This window comes from Ambystoma mexicanum, chromosome 5p (assembly GCF_040938575.1).
Source record: "Ambystoma mexicanum isolate Mex_15411 chromosome 5p, UKY_AmexF1_1, whole genome shotgun sequence".
NCBI classification, from domain to species: Eukaryota; Metazoa; Chordata; class Amphibia; order Caudata; family Ambystomatidae; genus Ambystoma; species Ambystoma mexicanum.
Window position 1 is genome coordinate 545,779,238 of NC_090930.1, and position 22,681 is coordinate 545,801,918.

Genomic DNA, 22,681 nt, shown 5'->3' on the forward strand with positions numbered 1-22,681 from the left:
CCATGTTTTACATCAGGAAACAGGGCGGAACCAGGTCCCCAGCACTGTCCAAGGAGGTGCAGGACCTGTGGCATTGGGCCGTCGCCCAAAGGATGTTTCTGGTGCCGTTTCATCTGGCAGGGATAAAAAACACCATCGCCGACTCACTCAGCAGAGAGCTGCGCTCGTGCCACGAGTGGGAACTACGGCAGGATCTAGTGGATCGCCTCTTCCGACGGTGGGGCACACCCCAGATCGACCTGTTCGCGACGGCGACGAACACCAAGTGCCGGAGGTTCGCCAGCAGGTTTCCCCAGGCGAGGAGCATGGGTGATGCTTTCTCGTTCCCCTGGGAGGGCCTGTTCCTCTACACGTTCCCTGCTTTGCCACTGCTAATCCGGCTCGTCAACCAGCTCAAGAGGTCACGGTGCAGGATGATCCTCGTTGCACCTCCGTGGCCGAGGCAGATATGGGTCCCGGACCTTCTGGACTTGTCAGCGTCCCCGCCAATCAAGCTGCCGGTGGACGCGGATCTACTCTCCAGGGAAGGAGGCGCCATCCTCCACCACGACCCGAAATCGCTGAACTTGCAGGCCTGGCTCCTGCAGCGCTAGAGTTTGGAGGATACGACATACCGGCCGACTGCAGAGAGGTTCTTGCAAAGGCCAGGGCGTCCTCGACTCTTAAATGCTACGGACACAAATGGAAGAGGTTCTCTGTCTGGTGCCACGCACAGAAGATTAACCCTCTACGGATTACGGCCCCCCAGGTACTGCCGTACCTGCTGACGCTGGCCAAAGCTGGACTGGCACACGCGTCCATCAAGATTCATCTTGCTGCGATCTCCCGATGCACCAGAACCACGGGCCGGACGTCCTTGTGGTCTCATCTTCTGGTGAAAGAGTTCATGAAGGGACTGTTCAGATCGTTCCCGCCGGTGAAGGCGCCGGCCCCGGCGTGGGAGCTCAACGTGGTGCTGACCAAGCTCATGGGACCACCGTTCGAGCCTCTGCACTCGGCCCCGTTGAAGTTTCTGTCGTGGAAAACAGCGTTTCTTGTGGCCATCACCTCCGCACGACGGGTGGGAGAGATCCAGGCCCTTTCCTGCAAGGCCCCGTACTTGACTTTTCACGACACGAGGGTAGTGCTCAGGACGCACCCCTCCTTCATGCCCAAGGTACCGTCGGACTTCCATCTCAACGAACCCTTGGTGTTGCCTGTGTTCTTCCCGTCGCCTTTGTCGCCGGCTGAGAGGACTTTGCACTCGCTGGATGCGGCTAGAGCGCTGAAGTTCTACGTGGACCGCACAAAGTGTTTTCGGAAGACGTCACAACTCTTTGTGAATTTTGGACCTGTCAATCAGGGGAAGGCTCTCTCGAAGGCTTCCATTTCCAGATGGCTCTCCGGCTGTATCATGTACTGTCATCGGTTGGCAAACCGACCGCTGCCTGGCCGTCCGAGAGCCCATTCCACCAGAGCGATCGCAGCTACCACGGCGTTCCTTTCTGGTGTGCCCCTGCTGGACATATGCAGGGCTGCTACGTGGAGGTCGACGCACACCTTCACGAAATTCTACTGCGTCGATCGGGATTCCAGGGAGGAGTCCAGGGTCGGCCAAGCAGTGCTGCGCAACCTGTTCGCCTGAGGTGAGCCTGGTGAGGAGGTAAGATGCTTAATGTTGAGTTTGATGTAATGCTTAATGTTGAGCCTTTGCCACCTCCCGTGGTTGTGCATGTGTGTACTGCTATGTATTCTTTATTCATGAGCATGTGAATCCATGCCAGACCCCATGCTGGAGAAGTAACAAGTTACTTACCTGTAACTGTTGTTCTCCAGCATGGGTCTGGCATGGATTCACATGCGAACCCTCCCGCCTACCCCTCTGCGGCTCTTCACTTGGTCATACTGCCACTTCACGTGCTTCCAAATCTGAAGATGGCTGCCAGAGGCGGTGCTTAGGTAGAGGGCAGTCATTGGCTGTGGTCAGTATGACGCAGAGAACAGTGATTGGTTATTACTACGAAAGACAGATCAGAAACGAAACTGATACTGGTTTTTCTTTACCGAGGATTCCCAGCCTGACGACGGGGAATATTCATGAGCATGTGAATCCATGCCAGACCCATGCTGGAGAACAACAGTTACAGGTAAGTAACTTGTTCCTTATGTATCTTCCTTACAGCAAATGAGCCTGGCGCAAGGAGCCCTTGTGCAGAAGTTTTAAGGCCTTAGGGCTATTGTGGGTGCTTGCTTGTGGCACAACTTGTGGCCCTTAATAGTGGTCATGACACCCTCCTCTGGCAGCCATCTTCAGATTTTTACTGCACGGTCAAGTGTTGGGAGTTCTCGTGTTTTGCTCTGTGAGCTGATCTGGGGGTTTTTTTTGCACTTTTTCTGTTAAAAATTTGAAATTTGTCGAAGATCCCGTGTGCTTTTTATCTGCATCGGCCCACAAGCTGGGATCCGTTTCAGTGAATTTCAACGCCCCTGAAGGGAAAGATTTGTTGAAGATTCCAGAAGGGCCACCAGGCTCCGGACCTTGTCTGAGGAGAAGGAGGGAAGCTCCTTTTTCATGCTCGGCTCCAGCTTGACTGCGGACCGTGTTTGTGGAGGACAAACACCTTCAATGCCTCCAGATCCATCTGGATCACAGGGAAGTGGATTGCGAGATCTGCCTCGGGTTCTCCAAACGAGCCGTGAAGTATCGTCGCAGTAGGCCAACGGCGTGGCTCAGCGCCAAGGCCTCTTCCAAGTGCAAGAAGCAGGGGCATGCCTCACCCAGGACCGGCCGGTCCAAGGAGCGGGCTTCTAAGTCCTTTTAGTGTGCTCCATCGCTGGGGGCCCAAGACAAGGCCAAGCACTACAAGTCCGTTTCTGTCGGGGACGCCGCGCAAGCAGGGTCCCCGCGACAGGCAGAGCGCGCTCATCTTCACCATCTTCTTCCATCTTTCCAGCTACTCCTCGAAGAGAAAATCGGCTAACCCGGCGAAGCTGCGGGAAAAGCCTACGAAGGCGCAGGAAAAGACTGACCTACCGCAGAAGGCACAGGTGAAGTCTTCGATGATAGTTGGTGGCAGCCGCCTTCTTGAAGGCCAAAGGGGCTGACCCAGTCAAGGTAGCCCCAGCAGTGCCCAGAGTATCCCTGCCCCTGAGACTGGAGGCATCGGCCAAGCCGGTGAAGAGGACACCAGAGAGGAGGATGCCATCCCTGAGCCTGAACCAGACTCCCCGGGATGCAAAAGCGGTTGGGGGAGAGGAGGCCTCAACCGTACTCCAGGGCACGAATATTTCTTCCTAGGACTAGGAGGACCAGGTGTCCGTCCACACGATCCAGATGGACGTGGGGGACGATGCTGATGGTGAAAATCCCAATGGGGACAACAAGGGACATCCTTTCGGCCCTGCAGACCCTGGTGTCGGAGATTCAGAGATTCAGAAACGGATGCCGATGACACCAACGGCCCTGGCCCCGATGGCCCTGGACCAACCTCTGGTGAAAAAAGAGGAAGTGGCACCCTATGCCGCTGCATCAAACGTGCCACCCCTCCTCACCCCCCCACCGCAGAGAAACTGGGACGGACACAACTACTACGGACATAGACGACGACCTGGCCATGGTGGGCAGTTCGCTGCAGCCAAGGGCGGTTCCATGCCATGGTCGCCAGAGCATCGGAACTCTTCCAGCTGACACCGGAGGAGACCAGGAAGGAAGGTTTCCTATATCAACGAAGCAAGGCCAAGAGGAAGACCATCTTGGCAGTCCCTCCCCTGGATGACGTTTGGAGAAAGGCCTGGCTTTGATGAGAAATCCTGCAAAGAGGGATCGACTGTAGAATAAATACTGGGTGCCGAAGTCTGCACCCAAGTGCCTACTTTCACAGCCCTGCCCAGACTCTGTGGTCTTGGCAGCAGCAAGGAAGCAGTCGTCTAACACCTAGTCTTCATTCTCTGTCCCTCCGGATAGCGAGGGGAAGATGTTAGATGCCATGGGAAGAAAAGTGCTCTACTCAGCGGCATCAACAGTCAAGGTGGCCAACACCCTTGCTGTCCTGGCCAGATTCGACTGGGAGCTGTGGTATAAGATGACCCCACTGCTGGAGTTCCTACCCGATGACAAGCCGGTTGAGGCACTTTCCTCCTCCAGGAGGGGCAGGTGGCATCGGACCATGCCATCACGGTGGCCCTGGACCTCAGACACAGGGGTTCCGACAGATGGGGAACGGTGTCTGCCTCCGTCGTCGTGGCTGGCTGAAAGCCACCAACTTTCTTCAAGAAGTCCAGACGAGGGTTCTGGACATGCCTTTCGACGGGGACAACCTCTTTGGGAAGGCCGTCGATGCAGGTCATTAAGACTGACACTGAGCTAGCCTGTGCCTTGGGGACTCTTCAACACTGCCCGTCCTTTCGTGCATCCGGGGGAAGTCTGGCAGATCGAAGGGTTTCGCTGGAGGGTCCTCTTTGTACAGTCTACCCTCCCGGCCCATGACCCAGGAGGCCTACAGAGGCCCGTTCGAAGGCTTTTGGTGGAGGTGGCCGACGTCTCTCCAAAGGCGGCATGCAGGCCCTGAACCAAGATTGAACCAGCCAGGATGTCGAGCCTTCACCCATGCAACCCGGCGGGAGGCCGGCTGGCGGGCTTAGTCAGTGAATGGAAGATCTACACCGACCAATGAATGCTCGATGCTCTTGACACAGACCCAATCTAGAGTTCCAGCAGAAGTGTCTGCGGATACCACTGGTGGCCCGGCAGGAGCAGCACATCCCTCGGCTCCTGCAGAAAGTATGGGCCGTGATGAGAAAAAGGGTGATAGAGCTGGTTCCAAAGCGATTCCGGGGCTCTGGAGTCTACTCCAAATACTTCTTGGTAAAGAAGACCCGGAGCTGGAGGGCCATTCTAGACCTGTGGCGTCTCAAGTACCTCAAGTGCCAAAAATTCAGGATGGTCACGTTGCAGCACATGCTCCGCCAACTGGAGGAAGGAGACTACTTGACGTTGCTGGATTTGGAGGTCGCATACTTCACGTCCCCATTCACAAGAAGCATCAGAAGTTCGTGCTCTTATATTAGAGGGAAGGCACTACCAATACAAGGCCCTCCCCTTCGGACTGAAGTTGGTGCCCAGGGTGTTTACGAAGTGCCTGGCACCAGTGGCGGCCCATCTGCGTCTACAGGGGATACGCGTGTACCTTTACCTCGCCAACTGGCTCATCCGGGCCAAGCCAAGGGAAGTAGCGTCGAACACATGGAGGACTCTGTCCTGCTTGATACCATCACAGAATGTCATGTCATGTTCCTGGGGGCCAGGCTCAACGCGGTCTCCTGCCTGGCGGCTCCCTCGGAAGAAAGGGTAGCGACCATGCTGGGCAAGGTGCAACGACTGTTCGCACTGAAGACCGCCACGGTGCAGACCACCAAGTCGCTGCTCGGCAGGATGTTGTGCATCCGCCTGATCTTGCTCTGCATGTTGTGGATGCGACCCCTTCAGGAATTCCTGGATGCTCTGTGGATCCATTTGTCCGGAAGCTTCGCAGGCAAAATTGCTCTCGACAAGGAGTTCCATCGAGCGATAAGGTGGTGGGGCATTCGCTCCAACATCGCCGGTGCCACAGGTTTCTAGAGCCTCCCCTCACCAGGAGATGGTCACCATGGAAACTTCCCTGGAGGGCTGGGGAGCCCACACTGGACGTCGCCACACCAGAGGCGACGGATCTCCACATCAATGTCCTGGAGCTGCGGGCAGTGTTCTGGGCCCTAAAGCCGTTCTTCTCAAAGTGGTGAGGGTCTTCATGGACAATACCACCACGATGCTCTACATCAGGAAGCAGGGGGGGTCACCAGATCCCTGGCGCTCCCTAGAGAGGCGCAGGACTTCTGGCACAAGGCCGTCGCCCAAGAGATGTTCCTCCTCCCTATTCAACTGGTGGGAGCCAAGAACACCATCGCCGTCTCCCACAGCAGGGAGCTGCAATACTGCCACGAGTGGGAACTTGGACAGGATCAAGTGGGCCTCCTTTTCCTCAAATGGGACAGACCCCAGATTGTTCTGTTTGCGATGGCAACGAATTTCAAATGGCAGAAATTTGCCAGCAGGTTCCACCGGCCGAGGAACATGGGGAGGGGGGGAGGGGGGGAGGGGGGGAGAAGAAATGTGTATTCCTTTGCGTGGGAAGGCTTGATCCTGTACGCGTTCCTGCCATTGCCTCTCCTGCTGTGAGTCATCAATCAAATCAAATTGTGCCGATGCAGGATGATCCTGATTTCTCTCCCCGAACCTCCCTGCGGCTGTGTGTCCGAAGCAGATTTGGTACCCAGATCTTCTCAGACTATCAGTCGCCCCCCCGTCAAGTTGCAAGTGGTTGCGGATCTGCTCGCCAGAGAAGGAGGCGCAATCCTTCATCACGACCCAGGGTCGCTGAACGTGAATGCTTGGCTGCTGCAGCCTTGGAGTTCGGAGGCTACGAGTTGCCAGCAGACTGCAGGAAGGTCCTTGCTAGGGCCAGAGCGTCGTCGACTGTGTTACGGGCACAAGTGGAAACATTTCGCGACATGGTACCTGATGCAGAAGATCAATCCTCGGAGGGCCATGGCACTGCAGATTCTGCCGTATTTGTTGTCCTTGGCCAAGGCGGGGCTGGTGCACGCCTCTATCAAGGTGCATTTCTCCCGCTACACAAACTCTCCACGACTGACTTCTCTTTGGTCCCGCCGTCTAATCAAAGAGTTCCTCAAAGGACTGTTTCGATCGTTCATGCCGGTGAAGGCTCCTGCCCCGGCATGGAAACTCCATGGGGTACTGACTAGGCTCATGGGGGGGGGGGCCCTTGGAGCCTATGCATCAAGCCCCTCTCAGGTTCCTCTCATGGAAGATGCCTGTCCTCGTGGCCATCACCTCTGCCAGGAGGGTAGGTGAGATCCAGGCCCTATCCTGCAAAGAGCCTTATCTGACTATTCACAACACGAGGGTGGTGCCCCAGACGCACCCCTCCTTCATGCCAAAGGTTCAGTAGGTATTCCACCTCAAGAAGCCTTTGGTTTTGCTTGTGTTCTTTCCAAAACCTTTGTCGCCGGCTGAAAGGACTTTGCACTCGCTGGATGGGGCTTGTGCTCTGAAGTTCTATGTGGCACGGATGAACAGTTTCCGGAAAACGTCTAAACTATTTGTGAACTTTGGTCCTGTGAGCCATGGGAAGGCCTTGTCCAAGACTTCCATCTCCAGGTGGCTCTCGGACGGTATCGCGCACTGTCACTGGTTGGCAAACAAACTGCTGTCCGGCAGTCCGAGAGCCCATTCCACCAGAGCGATCACTGCGACAATGGCGTTCCTGTCTGGTGTGCCCCTGATGGACATCAGCAGGGCTGCTAGGTGGAGGTCCACACACACACACACCTTCACAAAATTCTACTGCGTCGTCGGGGATTCCAGAGAGCAGTCATGGGTCGTGCAAGCAGTGCTACACAACCTGTTCACCTGAAGATGAGCCTGTTGGGAGGAAAGAGTAATTGCTTCAGTTGAGCCTTGCCACCTCCCATGGTTGTGTAATGTTGTACTGCTATGTATCCTTTATTCATGAGCATGTGACTCCATGCCAGACCCCATGCTGGAGAAGGAACAAGTTACTCACCTGTAACTATTGTTCTCCAGCATGGGTCTGGCATGGATTCACATGTGAACTATCCAGCCGTCCCCTCTGCGGCTATTCTTGGTCATACTGCCACTTTACGTGCTTAACAAATCTGAAGATGGCTGCCAGAGGAGGGGCTTAGGGAGAGGGCAGTTCTTGGCTGGGCGCAGTATGACCCAGAGCTCACTGATCGGTTAGAGGAGAAATACAGTTTGTAAGTGAAAGTTTTTTTCTTTTACTGAGAATTCCCGGCCTGACGACAGGGAATATTCATGAGCATGTGAATCCATGCCAGACCCATGCTGGAGAACAATAGTTACAGGTAAGTAACTTGTTCCTTATACACTGCCTGCTGGACTATCTGGGCCTAGACCACTAATGGCCTCTCTTTTTGGGAGGCAACCTTGTGCAACCTTTTGAGACTTTGTCAAACACAGGGAGCCAAATTGCAAACGTATAGACTAGTACCAAGCATGCTGTGATTTCATCATGGGAGCAAGAAACAAAACTAGCTCCATCCAACCAAGTAACAATAAATTATACGTCTGTGGCTACTCAAGCTACATCACTACACACTTAACTCAAATGTGTTTCTTTGGCTTAATTAGCAATGAGAATTATTGAAGTCCCATTTGCCATGAAGAAGCCAGTCCATGGTGAACTCATGTTGGCAAGGACTGTTAATACTGTCATGGATTCTTTAAACACATATTTTTGTGTCGTAATGGACAAAATGCCATTGTGAGGGCAGTGCATCCAGTCAAAAGGGTTAAGCTTAGGCACATCCAATCTGTCCCACGCTCACTTCAAAAGTATTTCTTCTTCCTTTTGCCTTGCTGCATAAGTTGGACTATTAACTTACTAAGATTAGGTCTTACCTCCACCTGGGGGGACAGGTCGCTTTATGCAGGAGATCACATAAGTATTTGACTAAGGTTTTGGCAGTACTAATGCATAATCCTTCCTTTTTGACCCCGTACAGCCAGAGAACTTTTACCAAGCAGTCAGCTGCAGCATGTTGGGATCCACGTCTAGCTTTACCTGGGTCTAGCTGTACCTGGGTGACTGGTTTTTCCCAGTTTCTAGACTGGAAGGTGCCTCTATATCCTTAAAATTGTCTTATAGACTTGTTTGTACTGGGCCTTTCAGTAAATTTGGTTTTATTTGACCCCAACTTAATTATTGTGCTTTATTAGTTAAGTTTTGGAAGGAGGTTTTTTCTATACCATAAGGGATGTGCCCTCTGTAAGAGGGTATCTCACAACTTTCACACGCTGGGGTGCATTGTTTCTGTGGTTAGGTTTGTGTTCTGTTGATGATTTCTGCAGCACTCAAAATGAGGAGCAAACTGGTGTTAAGCTTATAATTGGCAGTCTGTCTGGAGCCCGGTGCCAAAACTAGCCCCGGTGGACCCATGTTGGTGACTATGGACAAGATTGGAAGGAGTTATCCCTTTCACAATTCAGGTTCCTCTGGTTCTATCACAGTGCATTCCTTAGCCTTTGGATGTGGGTTGACCAAACCCAGGATTCATGCGCTGCAAATGAAACCTAGTTGGAAAGCTGATATCGGTGAGGCAGAGTGTTTTAGATTCATGGCCAAATGGCTGGCATAATGTCCTTACCATTTTGTGGTCTGACCATCAGGATTTGGAAATGGGTCATGTTGCAGGCATTTTCAATTAGAACTGAACTGATTTGCAGAGCAGTCATTTTTAAATCACTATTGTGTATTGCATCCAGCTGTCACCCAGTGCCTGTTCTGGAGGTGCGACTGTCCGCACTCTCAGGAGGACCTGTTTTCACTTTAGTCCAACAGACTAAGCATTCACTCACCAGGGAACACGGCTCATTCTTTGGGGGATTGTGTTTGCGTTTGTCTACTGCCTGGTCCTTCTCCTTTCCTCTTAAAGGTTCTTGAGGATTTTCTGAAATTTCAGAGTTTGCATTGCTCTCTGATGGTCGTCCTTGCACCTTGTTGGCCCTGCAGATTTTGGCGTTAACTGAATACAATTGCTAGCCGCATCTTCCCTGCTGCTGCTGGGTTGAGTTGGTTTTGTAAGCCAGAATGGTGATTTGGTTCCCCATTCCTCCCTTCATTCACAAGTTCTGCAGCCAACTTTGTTCCTCAAGTCGAGTGAAGGCCATTTTTTCTTGTCCTTATACAATGTATTGATCTACTAGGAACTCTTCCACTACGTACTGCAGTAAAATGTTTAGGTTTTGCTATTGATCATTAGAGCGCCAACTTGGGCATTCGTCTGTCCTTCGCTTCAGACCAAAGACAACCAAATTGATTCCTACAGAACATTTGTGGTTTTGGGGGAGTACTGCCATTCCGAATCTTTGTGTAACCACATATAGCTCTGTTGAGGGTCTGTAACATTCTCTTCCGAGAGGGCTCATCTTCCTTGTTAAGATTTGAAATGTGTTGGGGATTTTTACCAAAGTCCAACATTGGTAGGACTGAAGAAGACTCACACTTGTGGCACAGGCCTCCAACTCTTGCCATAGGCCTGAACTACACAAGTATATTGGTAGCAATGTGGGTCACTGCTAGGCATGTTTTAGGAGGGAGAAGAGCAGTAGGGAAGTAAAAATAAACAAAAAGAAAAAACTTGGAACACCTATAGTCAAGAATACACTTATACACAGTATATTTATAAACATATGGTTATTATATATAGTAAAGCAACTAACAAAATATTCAAATCACACGTCATTAAACGTATTCAATTGTACACAGTAAGATATTTGATCATTACTTAAGGCAATAGTAGACTTTCAATGAATACTGGTAAGTAGTCAGAGTAGCAAATCAATTCTTGTAACCAACATTAAGTAGCCCAACACAGATACTGGTGAGTCATTTTAGGCAGCCTACACTTTAAAAAATCAAACCCTTTCTGGGGATAAGAGTCAGAGTCAGAGGAGGCACTGGGGAACAAGGGCCCTTAGGTGCCAAGACAAAGGAAGGCAGACTCTGTCATAGTTTTAAAGAAAATAGCAGATTTCTTCTGTGTTGCAGTTAAGGAAAATGTTTAATTAAAGGTGGTTCAGGGAGGTCAGTTAAGACTCCCTGATGTATTGTAGAGCAACGGACCAGTGTCCTTGGGCCTGGGAGAACACAGTTTGGTTGTCTACAGTAATTTGTCTCAAAGCTCAGGAGGAGTCTGATTTAACACAGCACGCACCCAGGTGAGTACATAGCAGTGGGACAGTACCTTTTCATAAAGAAAAACTGTGCCACTGGCGGGTCTCTAGGTGAGGCAACAGCAGTTCCTGTTCGGATTCTTGGCCTGGAGGCTGAACAAGAAACTTTTGGCAGGGGAAAATGGTCCTCTACTTGCGATGGTACGCCCAGCTGACTAGCTTCACAATACTGGCCTGTTGGGGCTCGGCACAGGCTTCAATTCAGCGACGGTTGTCACACGGCATGCTTCTCTCCGTTTCTCGGTCCTCGACTAGGAAGGGGACACGTCTCCGAGCCGGAAAGAATCTCTGTAGGTCCAGCAGGATGCCCACGAAGTTCCGGCCGAACCCACGCTTCAGGAGACGATGCTCAACAAATTATTCCAGTATTGGGGATTTGCAGGCCAGGGCGGTTGCAGCTCTTCGAGGGACAGCTCAAAAGTCAGGTTATATTGAGACTAGTTGGCCCACCAGTCCAGGGGTGGAAGTTGTCTGGTCTGGATCATCTTCCCTGTTGGTCAGAAGAGGAGGTTGGAGCAGCAGTGGTAACTCAACAGTCGCTTGTGGCCGCTGGAGATTTGCTGCAGACGTTGTCCTTCCTTGGATTCCTTGTTCCTTGGGTCGACTCTTGCTGCTCCAGGACCCTAACCTTTATGCTGGAAAAACGTCTGGAACATCCAATCACCTTTCAAGCCTTGCATGCAAATCTTGGGGCTGGCTTGTCCAAAAGGACAGTCAGGCACTCAGTTCAAACTTGACCCAGGCAGCAACACTGCAGCACAAAGACCTGGCGTTTCGGTCACCTCACCCACTTCCTGTCCTTTCAGGCATTTAGAGAGCCTTAAGGACTTTCACAAGGAAGGCCCTAAAGATAAACTATCAAAACCTCCCCCACCCAGCTAGGTAAAAGAATGCTCCAGAAAGGACAAGTCATCAAGGGTTGGCAAAAAAAGAAGACGGTGACCCATGCGTCCCTTACCGCATCTGCAAAATCGGCCTGCATCGAAGTTTCACTAAAACATCGATAGAAAACCTCCACTACCACCCGCCACTCAGATGAACTTGTCAGTGTAACTAGAAAGTTACAGGAGAAGTTGAAAAAGTGATAGATTGTGTCCCCTCAGCACTCCACTTAAGGTGGGGAGTGCTGATTCCACAAAATAATATTGAGGGAGGATACAATCTATCCCCACTATCCTTGGAAACAGTAGTAATTACAAGGAATATAAAAAAGGTAGCTCAAAGTGCTCCCAGCAACTCTACACAAAGTGCTGTGTTCTGTAATAATAAATTGCAGGTGCCTTTAAAAGGTAGAGGAATGCATTACTTCAAAAAGATGCAACCAAAAGGGTTGAAAAAGGTTCCTAGAGGTAGAATACAAGACTGAGTAAGTGGGGAAAAAGGTTCCCATTCATTCAGAACTGAACAAAAATCCAAGAGTCCAGCAAAAAGTGCTGGGATACTCACTAGTGGGGAGGATATTGCACTCGAATGAAATTCTACCTAACAAAGTGGAATCTCATTCTTTGTGTTGTCCCCAAAACCTAAAGAGTCAATGGCTATGGTCAACATCTGTTTACTTACTAGGCATGCTGCTTTCTCATTTGTGGTTGTGTCCGTTTGACAAGTTGGAGAACCTAAAGCATTTTGACTGCCAACCCCTTTGTTTTTTTTACAGAAGGATACAGTGGATTTGCATTTACCCAATACCTTTCTACTCCCTAGTTCTTTCAGAATTTCACATGATTCAGAAGATATCCCTGCATTTTTGCATCCTAATCCATCTTCTGATATTGTCGGACAACCAAAATTGATGGGCTCTTGTGGTTTAACTCTGGAAACAAACATTCTTCCTTCTTGAGTAGCCGATAGTTTACACAGGATTGTTTCACATATGGTGGACCAGATTGGGCAACTAGTCTTGTGATTTTTGGAGTGCTGTCCTTGTTCTGCTCTCAAAGGAATTCATGCTCACATAGTGGAGGCAAAAGCGGCCTCATTTCATTCGAAGCATATGGCCCTCAACGTTGTTTGCATGGAATCCACCTGAGCTACTAAATTGGCCTTACATATGCATTATTCCTTGGATTACAGCTCTGGGCAGATGCATAGTTGGTCAACCGATTAGCTTGCATGCCGACTTTCCCCTTGCCTGCTTTAGCTTTGGAATCTTTAACTTCTATTCCATGGTCCCCTTTCCTTCTGGCAGACTTCAATTAATCCTTCCGAAATTTAGCCACCCTTCAGGTCTTAATCTAGGTGGACAGAAAAGGACTGGCGCAGAAGCTGGCGGATGGATAGGAGGCAGAGTTTAGCATTGGCAGAGACATGCATGTGCCTTGGCTCCATGGGTGGTGTTTATTCCTATCTGCATCCAGGAAAATCTATAGAATTGTTTGATGAAGGAGGTTGGTGTTTATCATTAATGTTCAGGGAGGTATTTTGAGGAGCTCCCTTACTGCAATGTGTATGGCATTCTTTCTCTGCTGCTAGTCTGTGTTGTCATCCTGTACATGGGACTCATTGGTAATTTCCCTTGTCTCTCATACAAGCACTCTTGTAAGTGCAGCTCCCGCTCATCAAGAGTTTGTAGGTTGGACAGTCTGTGTATCTCTTGGCACCTAATGCCATTGGTTTCTGGAGTTATAGGTTGTTAAAGAAGTCCTCAATGTTTATTTCTCCAGTTGTTTCTGAAAATGTCCTGTTTTTGCAATTGACATATCATGTTTCTTTTCTTTGCTTCCAACAGATACTGTGAGAGTTGGCTTTGTTGAAACGTTGAAAGAATCTCCGGGAACATATCCTTTTCCAAGTGGTTTCATATAAAAAGAGATGAAAAGCCTAGAATTTTGTAATCACAGTTCAAGGTGTGAGCAAGTCCTTTGGTAATTGATTACTACTACCAGAATTCTCCTCCTCCGCACCACCAGGTTGGGTGGGCTGGGGGTGTTGGGGCTGTTGGGGCTGATTTTCTATACTCTGGCCTGGTGGACAGATGTATAGAAGGCCAACCTATATTGTGACAGGGACAACTCTGGGGAGCTGTAGCCAAACCAGTTCCAGGTAGCAGTGACGTGGGTCTAGGCTAAGTCTCACGAGGTGGTGAGCTTGTAAAGGGTCCACAATCAGTACACACAATGGAAATCAGATTACACTTGGACATTATGTATAAAAATAGTTATTTATTTATGGCCAAACCACACTATGAAGAATGACTACTAACAAGTCGAAATATCACACACCACTAATAAATCACTGGTGTAGGGCATAATATAAATCAAACTCCTGTAAAAGCAAGTGCAGATTAGATTATGCACCAATAGTCCACAGAGAGTATTGTCCTTACATAAATTATTTGGGGCCTTATGCCCAAAAGCTCCGACAAAGTTTGTGAAGCTGGAACAAATGAAGGTAGTGTCTCTGGGGTGCAGTGAACAGTTCCAAGGGTTAGAGGACAATGTATTCTAACAAATGAAGTGCCCCCAACTTTGAGAATGCTTGCACCAGCAAGCTCTGGTAAAACCAATGTATAGTAAAAGTTTTGTAAATGTTAGGAAAAGGGAGTATAGGGGCAGGTAAGAACAACTCCCTCCGTGCTACGATTCTTCCCCAGACTTGGCAGGTCAATGGAAGAGGGTCTTCCCACCGTTAGTCGCAGTCCTCGATTCGCATGGGTTGCAGGTTTGAGCTGATCTCTGGTTGGTGTCTTTCGCTGGTGCAAGGACTCTCGGACGGAGAATGCAGCAAACCTCAATGCAGGACCCCTCTCGGGACTGGACTCTGGTCAGGTAAGCTGTTTCGGACGATAGTAACTGCAGCACAGCGACGCAAAAGGCCTCACTTGTCGCGGTCAGACTTTCCCTCCTATCTCGGGTACCCTTGAAGCTAGGATGCCGGAGGAATTTTGCTGAGTGGAGTCTTGTAGGATGAGCTGAGGATCCCCCAAGTTCCAGGTCGAAACTTGGTACAGGCATGTCGGCAGCACAGTAGCTGAAACTCCGAGCTGGTCAGCCACAGGACGGTCCCAGAAACACTGCAGAAGGATCTTCTTCGCAGGGTACCCATCAGATGTCTGGAATGGTTGTTCCACTCCACCCAAAGTGTTGCAGCTCCCTCGCCTCTCAAGACTGCTGAAAATCACAAACAAGACGGCTCCACCAGGACAGCAGCAGCAGAAGTTGGTTGCCAGGCCTCCTTCAGTTGGGTCTCTGCTCTCTTCACAGGTCTCACTGCTGGACAGGAGTCTTGGCTCCTTCAGGTTACTCAGGGCAGAGACACTGAAACCAGTTTGTAGATTGGGACCAGATAGTCTCAGCCGGTTTATAGTCAAAAAGTCGAATCCAATAATGTCGAAAGTCAAAAAGTCGAAAACAAAAATGTCGAATTTTTTTTTTTGGTTGCTTTTTTTTCGAAATGGGGGGGGGCCCCTAACACCCCTTTTTTAATTATTTTTTTTTTTACCCCTTTTTTTTTACCCCCGGAGCCCAAAAAAAATATATAAATAAAAATTCGACATTTTTGTTTTCGACTTTTTGGATTCGACATTTTTGTAATTCGACGTTATTGGTTCGACATTATGACTGGACACCGTCTCAGCCCACATCCTACCAGCAAACACAGCACTGGAAGTAGTTAGAAGTATCTTCCTGGCCTGAGAGGCCAGGAAAAAGGCTAAAGAACAAGATGGCCAAAGGACAAGCGAAAAACCATGTGGCATGGTCATGTTTGGGCACTGCCCACAGTTGGTAGCCAAACGGGGTAAGGCTAAAACTAAAAGCACCAACAAATTGTAAAAAGTAATTGCTGCCACTGTGCTTGTCCATTTAGCATACCTAGAGTAACCAAAAATCCTTTGACTGTTAGTCTAGCGCAAAACAAAACATGCACCCCATTTTACTGCATTGTAAGATGCATTGTACAATGATAAAACGTTACCACAAGTGAGAAGTTACTAAAAGTAGTAACAAAGTCGCAAGACTAAGGAAAACAATGTTTTTCCAGCATGGGGTCTGGCATGGATTCACATGCTCATGAATATTCCCTGTCGTCAGGCTGGGAATCCTCTGTAAAGGAAAAAATCAGTTTCTGTTTCGTTTCTGAACTGTCTTTCTACTAATAACCAATCACTGGTCTCTGGGCCATACTGCCCCCAGCCAATGACTGCCCTCTACCTAAGCCCCTCCTCTGGCAGCCATCTTCATATTTTTACCACACGTTCAAGTGTTGGGATTCCTCGTGATATCGCTCTCGAGTTTTTACTGCGTTTTGCTTTTTCCAAAGAGTTTACTCTTATTTTTCGGTCAATTTGAGCCTCAAGCTCCATTGATTCTTCTTCCATTCAACGGGGACCCGTTTCAGAATTTTTCTACGCCCCCTCAAGGGTGAATTTTCATCGAGTTTCTCTTCTTGGAGGATTCCGGAAGATCTTTGAGGCCTACCCCGCGTGGACATAGTAGACGTAGGTGGGCATCCGCATTACCTACCGTTCCATTATTACTGGAGGAGAAGCAGACTGCCATGGGACCTGCATTCAGGTGAATTACTGAGGCAAGTCTACAAACACCATTAAGATGCACGCGGTATCTTAAACTCTCCAAAATGGCCGCCCGTTCGACGATGCCGAACTAGGCTAAAACATCAGCATCCGATCCCTGATTGGCCGCGGTGCCTTCTAGGCTACCCATTGGCCACCGGCAGGCGAAGCCGGCCCACCAGCACCAAGGACCACAGAACAAGGACAACACCTGTTTTGCTGCCTGTTTAGTGCCGTGACTGCCGTCTGCCAGACCCCCTGGCCGTTTCCCTTCGCCCCATCACAAGATAACATTTGCAGTCCATCTCTGCACTGTCGCTGCATTTGTTATGGGTCATTATCCACCATTATTATATCTTTACACGCCCTCTCCAATGTTATGATGCCACATTGTTTTACATTATTCACCAGCGCTATATCGCTTGTGCAAATATGTCGGCTTTCAAACCTCTCTTGCTAAAGATGCTCCTATGTTGATTCTAGCCTCACCTGCTGAAATCACACTTAGACTGCCTGTAAATTTGCTCTGCTTAGAACTGCATCTGATTTACTGCATTGACATCTTGTGTGAATATGTTGATCTCAATCTCACCTGATAAAGTGGCACCTAGATTGCTTGAAATCTGGTCAACCCTCAATTGTTTATCCATGTACTCTAGCCAAACTGCCTCTTCTTGAACTTAGCTGTTTATTCCATGCATTTTAGCCAAACTGCCTCATCTCGAATTTAGCTGTTCACCCTTTGCATTTTAGCCAAACTGCCTCATCTCGAATTTAGCTGTTCTCCCTCTGCATTTTAGCCAAACTGCCTCATCTCGAATTTTGCTGTTCTCCCTCTGCATTTTAGCCAAACTGCCTCATCTCGAATTTAGCTGTTCTCCCTCTGCATTTTAGCCAAACTGCCTCATCTCGAATTTAGCTGTTCCTCCTTGGCAGTTTAGCCAAACTGCCATACTTCGAAGCTAGTTGTTTACCTAGGTACTGTTGCCAATCCGCTCTGCCGTAATCTAGGCCTTACTCAATGTATTTTCTGCCAACCTACCACACTTCTACCTAGTTGATAATCTAGGCACCGCAGCCATCCTGCCATATTTATTCTACCTCTTAGGTGTTATTCAATGTATTTCCAGTAATTCTGCCCCACACTTCAAACCTAGCCTACTCCCGGCATCCTAGCCATATCAACTACCCATATCTAGGTGCTACGTAGACCACCCCAACCACTTGTGGTCACCTAAATTCAGGTATTACTCAGCGCTTCACAACACTCTCAACCTCACCATTTAGTATGTGTCTATTCACCACTAACTTGGTTGCCTATTTCCTGATCAGCATCAATACTGCATTACCGATCAAGGTGGCTCAATACCTACCCAATATGCCAGCACCATCCAGGCTTAATAACAGAGTACCATACCTAGACTTAAATGACCCTCAGGTACTGCTACCGTCCAGTCACCCTCGCAACACCATAGAACGGAACCTAGGACTCAGAGCCAGACTAGGAAAAATCCATGAGCCCCCTGCCCGCTCATTGCCCACCACACAAAACTCTAGAACGTCGCCACTCGACCAAATACCTCCATACAAACCTGTAACCCATCACACAACCTCTAGCCTACACCCCTCCATAACTCCCTCAACCAGGGCACTCCTGAACCTACACAGGACAAGCCCCATATACTACTACTACTACTACTACTTCTAAAAACTCAGTTAGCCCTAAAATTAAGGGAGCCTTAATCAATGCCAGATTGCTAGTAGCTCATGCTACAGAAATTGCAGACTTAATCCTTACTGAAGACCTCGACTTCCTTGCCATCACTGAGACCTGGTTACACCCAGCAGCAGGAACTATGCTCATGTTGGCAGTCCCAGATAACTACTCTATCTTAAGACAAGACGGCCCCAATTCCAGAGGAGGTGGTGTCGCCATCATCCATAAGTACAGTCTTTCCATGAGACTAGCTACTTCTACCGATGCCCTCTCTTGTGAAACACTAGCAGTCAAACTACCACTCACCAACACCCAAACTCTTTACATCTACCTGATCTACCGCCCGCCAGGCCCCATTGGCACCTTTGATGAAGACCCTAACTCTTTTCTATCTAGTAACCTCAAAAGCTCCACTCAAGTTCTTTCCTTAGGTGACTTTGACTTGGGCTACAATGACCCGGAGGACCATCTCGCAAGCGCCATAGCTAACGCTCTCACCGAATTAGGCTTCGTGCAAAGATGCACGACACCTGCGCACGCGAAAGGCAGAACACTTGACTGGGTGGCTGACCACAATTGCCTAGTGAATATTACAAATATCTCACCTCTAGCCTGGACTGACGACCACTTGGTATCATTCATGTTCTCCACCGACAGACCTCCACCCCCGCCCATCATTAAGGCCCCACCCACTCTCACTAGAAACAAGAAGAACATGACAGCAGAAAGACTTATCCCTAACCTACTCCCCACACTTAACACACTTCCTGACAACTTGGACCCTGAGTCCCTGGTTGAAGAATATAACGAGATTATGGCCACCTCGCTGGACCGCATCGCCCCCCTTAAACTTAGATCCAGTAAACCGAAAACTCACCTCAACAAATGGTACACATCATTCCTCAAAAACCTAAGGCAGCAAAAAAGAAACTGTGAGTCCATTTTGAAAAAATCCCCCTCAGTCTCAAACAATTTCAAACTCTCCAAACTAGCTGCACTCTACAAAAAGAAATTACCTGGCCAAACAATCCTCTTTTAACTCTCGTATATCCCAAGCTAAATCCAACATGAAATAACTCTTCTCCATCCTCAAAGAAATAGAAACCCACATAGCACCCCTTGACACGTGCACTATAGATAAAAACTGGTGCTCAGAAATTCAAAGTGCCCTAGCGAATAAGATCGTGACTCTTCAAAGTAAAATCTCCAGCAAAAGAGCCACCCTGAATAACACCCTCAACCCAAAAATTCCGGACAAGCTCATGCCCACAGATCTCACCCGCTTCCAGTTCTCCAAAGTCAACATACTGGAAGTTGAAAAAATTATCCTGACCCTGAAACAGTCTTAACTGCCAGGGAGATCTGTGCCCAGCACAGCTGTTTAAAGATGCTGCCCGCGACCTCTCCCCCTTCATTACGAAATTGATTAATAGATTAATACCTCCTTCGCTACTGGCTCCATCCCTACTAACCTAAAACAATCCTGGGTACTTCCACTACTGAAAAACCTACACTTGACCCAGCCATACCTACAAATTACCGACCCATAACGACTGTTCCCTTTCTGCTAAAAATTCTGGACAAGGTTGCTTATGTACAAATACAGAAGCACCTGGAAGAACACAACCTCTTAGGATCTAGACAATCTGGATTCCGTCCCCAACACGGGACCGAAACCGCTCTTATTGACTTGAAAGCACAAATCGATCTGCTCAGAGCAATGGACAAACCGCCCTACTCCTCCTCCTTGACCGATCTGCAGCTTTTGATTTGGTCGATCACTTTGTCCTATGCTCACACCTCCACACTTCAGCTCACTTTTCCACTGAGACTATCACCTAGATCACATCCTTCCTTAACGGCAGGACTATGAGGGTCTTTTCTCCCACGGCGGCAGCTGACCCTATACCCATCACCTGTGGTGCTCCTGGTTCTCCCCCACACTATACAACATATTTACCAAGCCCCTTTTCGATGATTTGGATCATCTTGGTATCACCTACACTAACTATGCAGATGATACCCAGATCTTCCTTCCACTTTCTGGAGATTATGGAAAGGATTTGGCCTTGCTAAATGGGGTGTACATCATCATCCAGGCATGGATGGCCACTCATGGACTATGACTGAATGATGGTAAAACAGAACTTATCATCTTAGGCACTACATTCAGTATAAAGAAACCTGGCCCAGCCTATAATTCCTTCATGATTGACGGGAACAACATCAAAGTCGGACAAGAGGTCAAAACATTGGGATTCTACCTAGACTCCAATTTTTCCCTCAAAAGACAAGGGAGTTCCCTTGCATCCTCCACGGTTTATACGTGCAAATTAATCCGCGGGGCCAAACCTTTCCTGTCGGACACTAGCTGCCTGACACTTGCCAGAGCCCTCATATTGTCTCACCTCAACTACTGCAATGCCCTGTACCTGGGATCCACCAAGGCCACCACCAGTAAATTGCAAACCCTTCAGAACAACGCTCTCAGAGCAGCATTGGGCATTTCCAGAAGAGCACATTACAGGACTCAGCCAACAGAACTGGCTCTCCACCAGAGATAAAATTCTCTTAAAAACGGCATCACTCATCCACAAGTCCCTTAACAATGCTGCCCCAACCTACCTGATCAACAGATTCCACAGACAGTCCTCCTTAAGACCCATCAGAACTGTATACAAAGATTGTTTATCTGTTCCCCACTACAAACTGGCTACCATAGGGGCAACAGTTTCCCGGTAAAAGCTGCCAAGCTTTGGAACTCGCTGCCTCCAAACCTTAGAGCAGATCTGCCCTATCGGAACTTCCGCTCCAAGGTAGTCTTCTGGCTGAAACTGGAGACCCACTAAGACAATGAATTGCCCAGCGCTACCCGTACACATTGTAACCACGTGTGCCTTCTTGCTTACTTGTATATAACGGCCCTATGACATTACTGATTTGTATATATCATTAATGTACCTTATTTTTGTATCATGTATATTCTTTGTGTATTGTAACCAAGTTTCGAAAATTCTTGTAAAGGCTGCGCCCTGATACCCCCGGGTACGCTCGTGCATTATAAATAATAAAACAAACAAACAAACATGGCCCAGGGCAAAGGAGACACGACGCCTGTTGAATCCAAGCTGTTTAGGATCTGCCCAGGATGTGGATTACAGAATGTCTTCAAGGAGGATGAACACTCCCGGTTTATCTACTGCCTTCACGATGACAAGTCGCACGTGGAAGAGCGCGTTCTGTAAGAACATGTCCGTCCGGATATTAAAGGACCGTTGGACTCGACTCACTAACTGGTGCAAGGGGAAGAGCCCAGCAGCAGGTGAAGAAGTCTTCCGAGCAGTCTTCCAAGACCTTTGAGGTCGCTCCGGCAACGGGGGCCCAACAAAAGGCATAGCAGCGCGAGTCCGCGGGCACCGTGAGCGCCATTGGTTCGGGCTCGTCAGCTGCCAGGCAGGGCGTTATGTCACCAACGCCATCATCCACGAGCCAACGCTTTGGCTGGGGGGGGGGGGGGTGGGGAGGGGAAAGGAAGTCAGAGAACCCGGGTAAGCTTCGGGAGAAGCCCCGTTCGATCCCGATGGAGAAAACCAAGCGGGGGCGAGGCAGTGACCCTCCCCTGAAGGTGAAGGCCCCAGACGCACCCAAGGTCGCGAAGGCCTCGATTGAAGGAGTCGTGGGGGCCCTAGCGAAGCCTGTGCAGGCTGCCCCAGTGGAGGCGACTTCCGGGCCTAGAGTTTCCCTGCCACCCTGGAGGGAATCATCTTTTCAGCCTCTCGAAGACCCCAGTGAAACCCTGGGATGAGAAAGAGAGGGTGGCACAGTAGCCATAACGGACACAGATACCACCTCCGAAGACAAGCTGGCTGGCGTCAAAAAGATCCTGGACAAGAAGTTTGCTGAAGTCTGGTCCTATGGGAGGGATCCCGACGAGGAGGACTAAGAGCAACAGCAGGGCCGACTAGGACCGACTAGGAGCAGCGGGCCGCGGAGGAAACTGATGTCCCTGCGCCTCAGCCGTCGCAATCAATGCCTATGTCACAGGACAGCTCGGGAACAATCTTGATGGCTATCTAGACCCTGTGTACGGAGATGAGGATGAGGTTGCCCTTACCCCCAGCGGACGATCCAGCTGCACCTGGACCGTCGGGGAGCCCACCGAGCAAGCAGAGGCAAATCCATCCCTCCCTCCTTTCCAGCCTTCACCTCCATCCCCTCCACCGAGGGATGAGATGGGAACGGAGATTGCGATGATGGGGACAGACGACGATGACAGTGGTGACGACGGGACGGATCTCCCATCACCCTCTGCCCAGGCCTCCTCCCCTCGCACCCAAATCCCCCGGATCGAAATTGTCTCCTTTCACGCCATGATCGCCAGAGCATCAGAGCTTTTCCAGCTTTGGCCCGAAGAGCAGAAGGAGGGTTTCCTCTACAAACGATGGGAGGCCAAGAGGAAGACCGTCCTCTCAGTCCCGTTACTGGATGACATCTGGGACGAAGGACTGAAGAACCCGTCCACGGCTCCTGCGAAGAGGGGCCGGTACGAGAAGAAGTACCAGGTCCCAGACTCCGCCCCTATGTGCCTCAGAGCACAGCCATCCCCGGATTCAGTAGTCTCCACAGCGGCCAAGAAGAA

General features: G+C 49.6%; 1 protein-coding gene across 2 annotated transcripts in view; it reads left to right on the forward strand.

Moving 5' to 3' along the window:
- ZDHHC9 (zinc finger DHHC-type palmitoyltransferase 9) overlaps nt 1-22,681 on the forward strand; it is a 377,235-nt gene that overhangs the window by 268,554 nt on the left and 86,000 nt on the right. For both annotated transcript variants that reach the window (XM_069612973.1, XM_069612972.1), the window contains exon 6: nt 13,542-13,588. In XM_069612973.1, the coding sequence (XP_069469074.1) occupies nt 13,542-13,588 (47 nt within the window). The remainder of the gene's footprint in view (nt 1-13,541; nt 13,589-22,681) is intronic.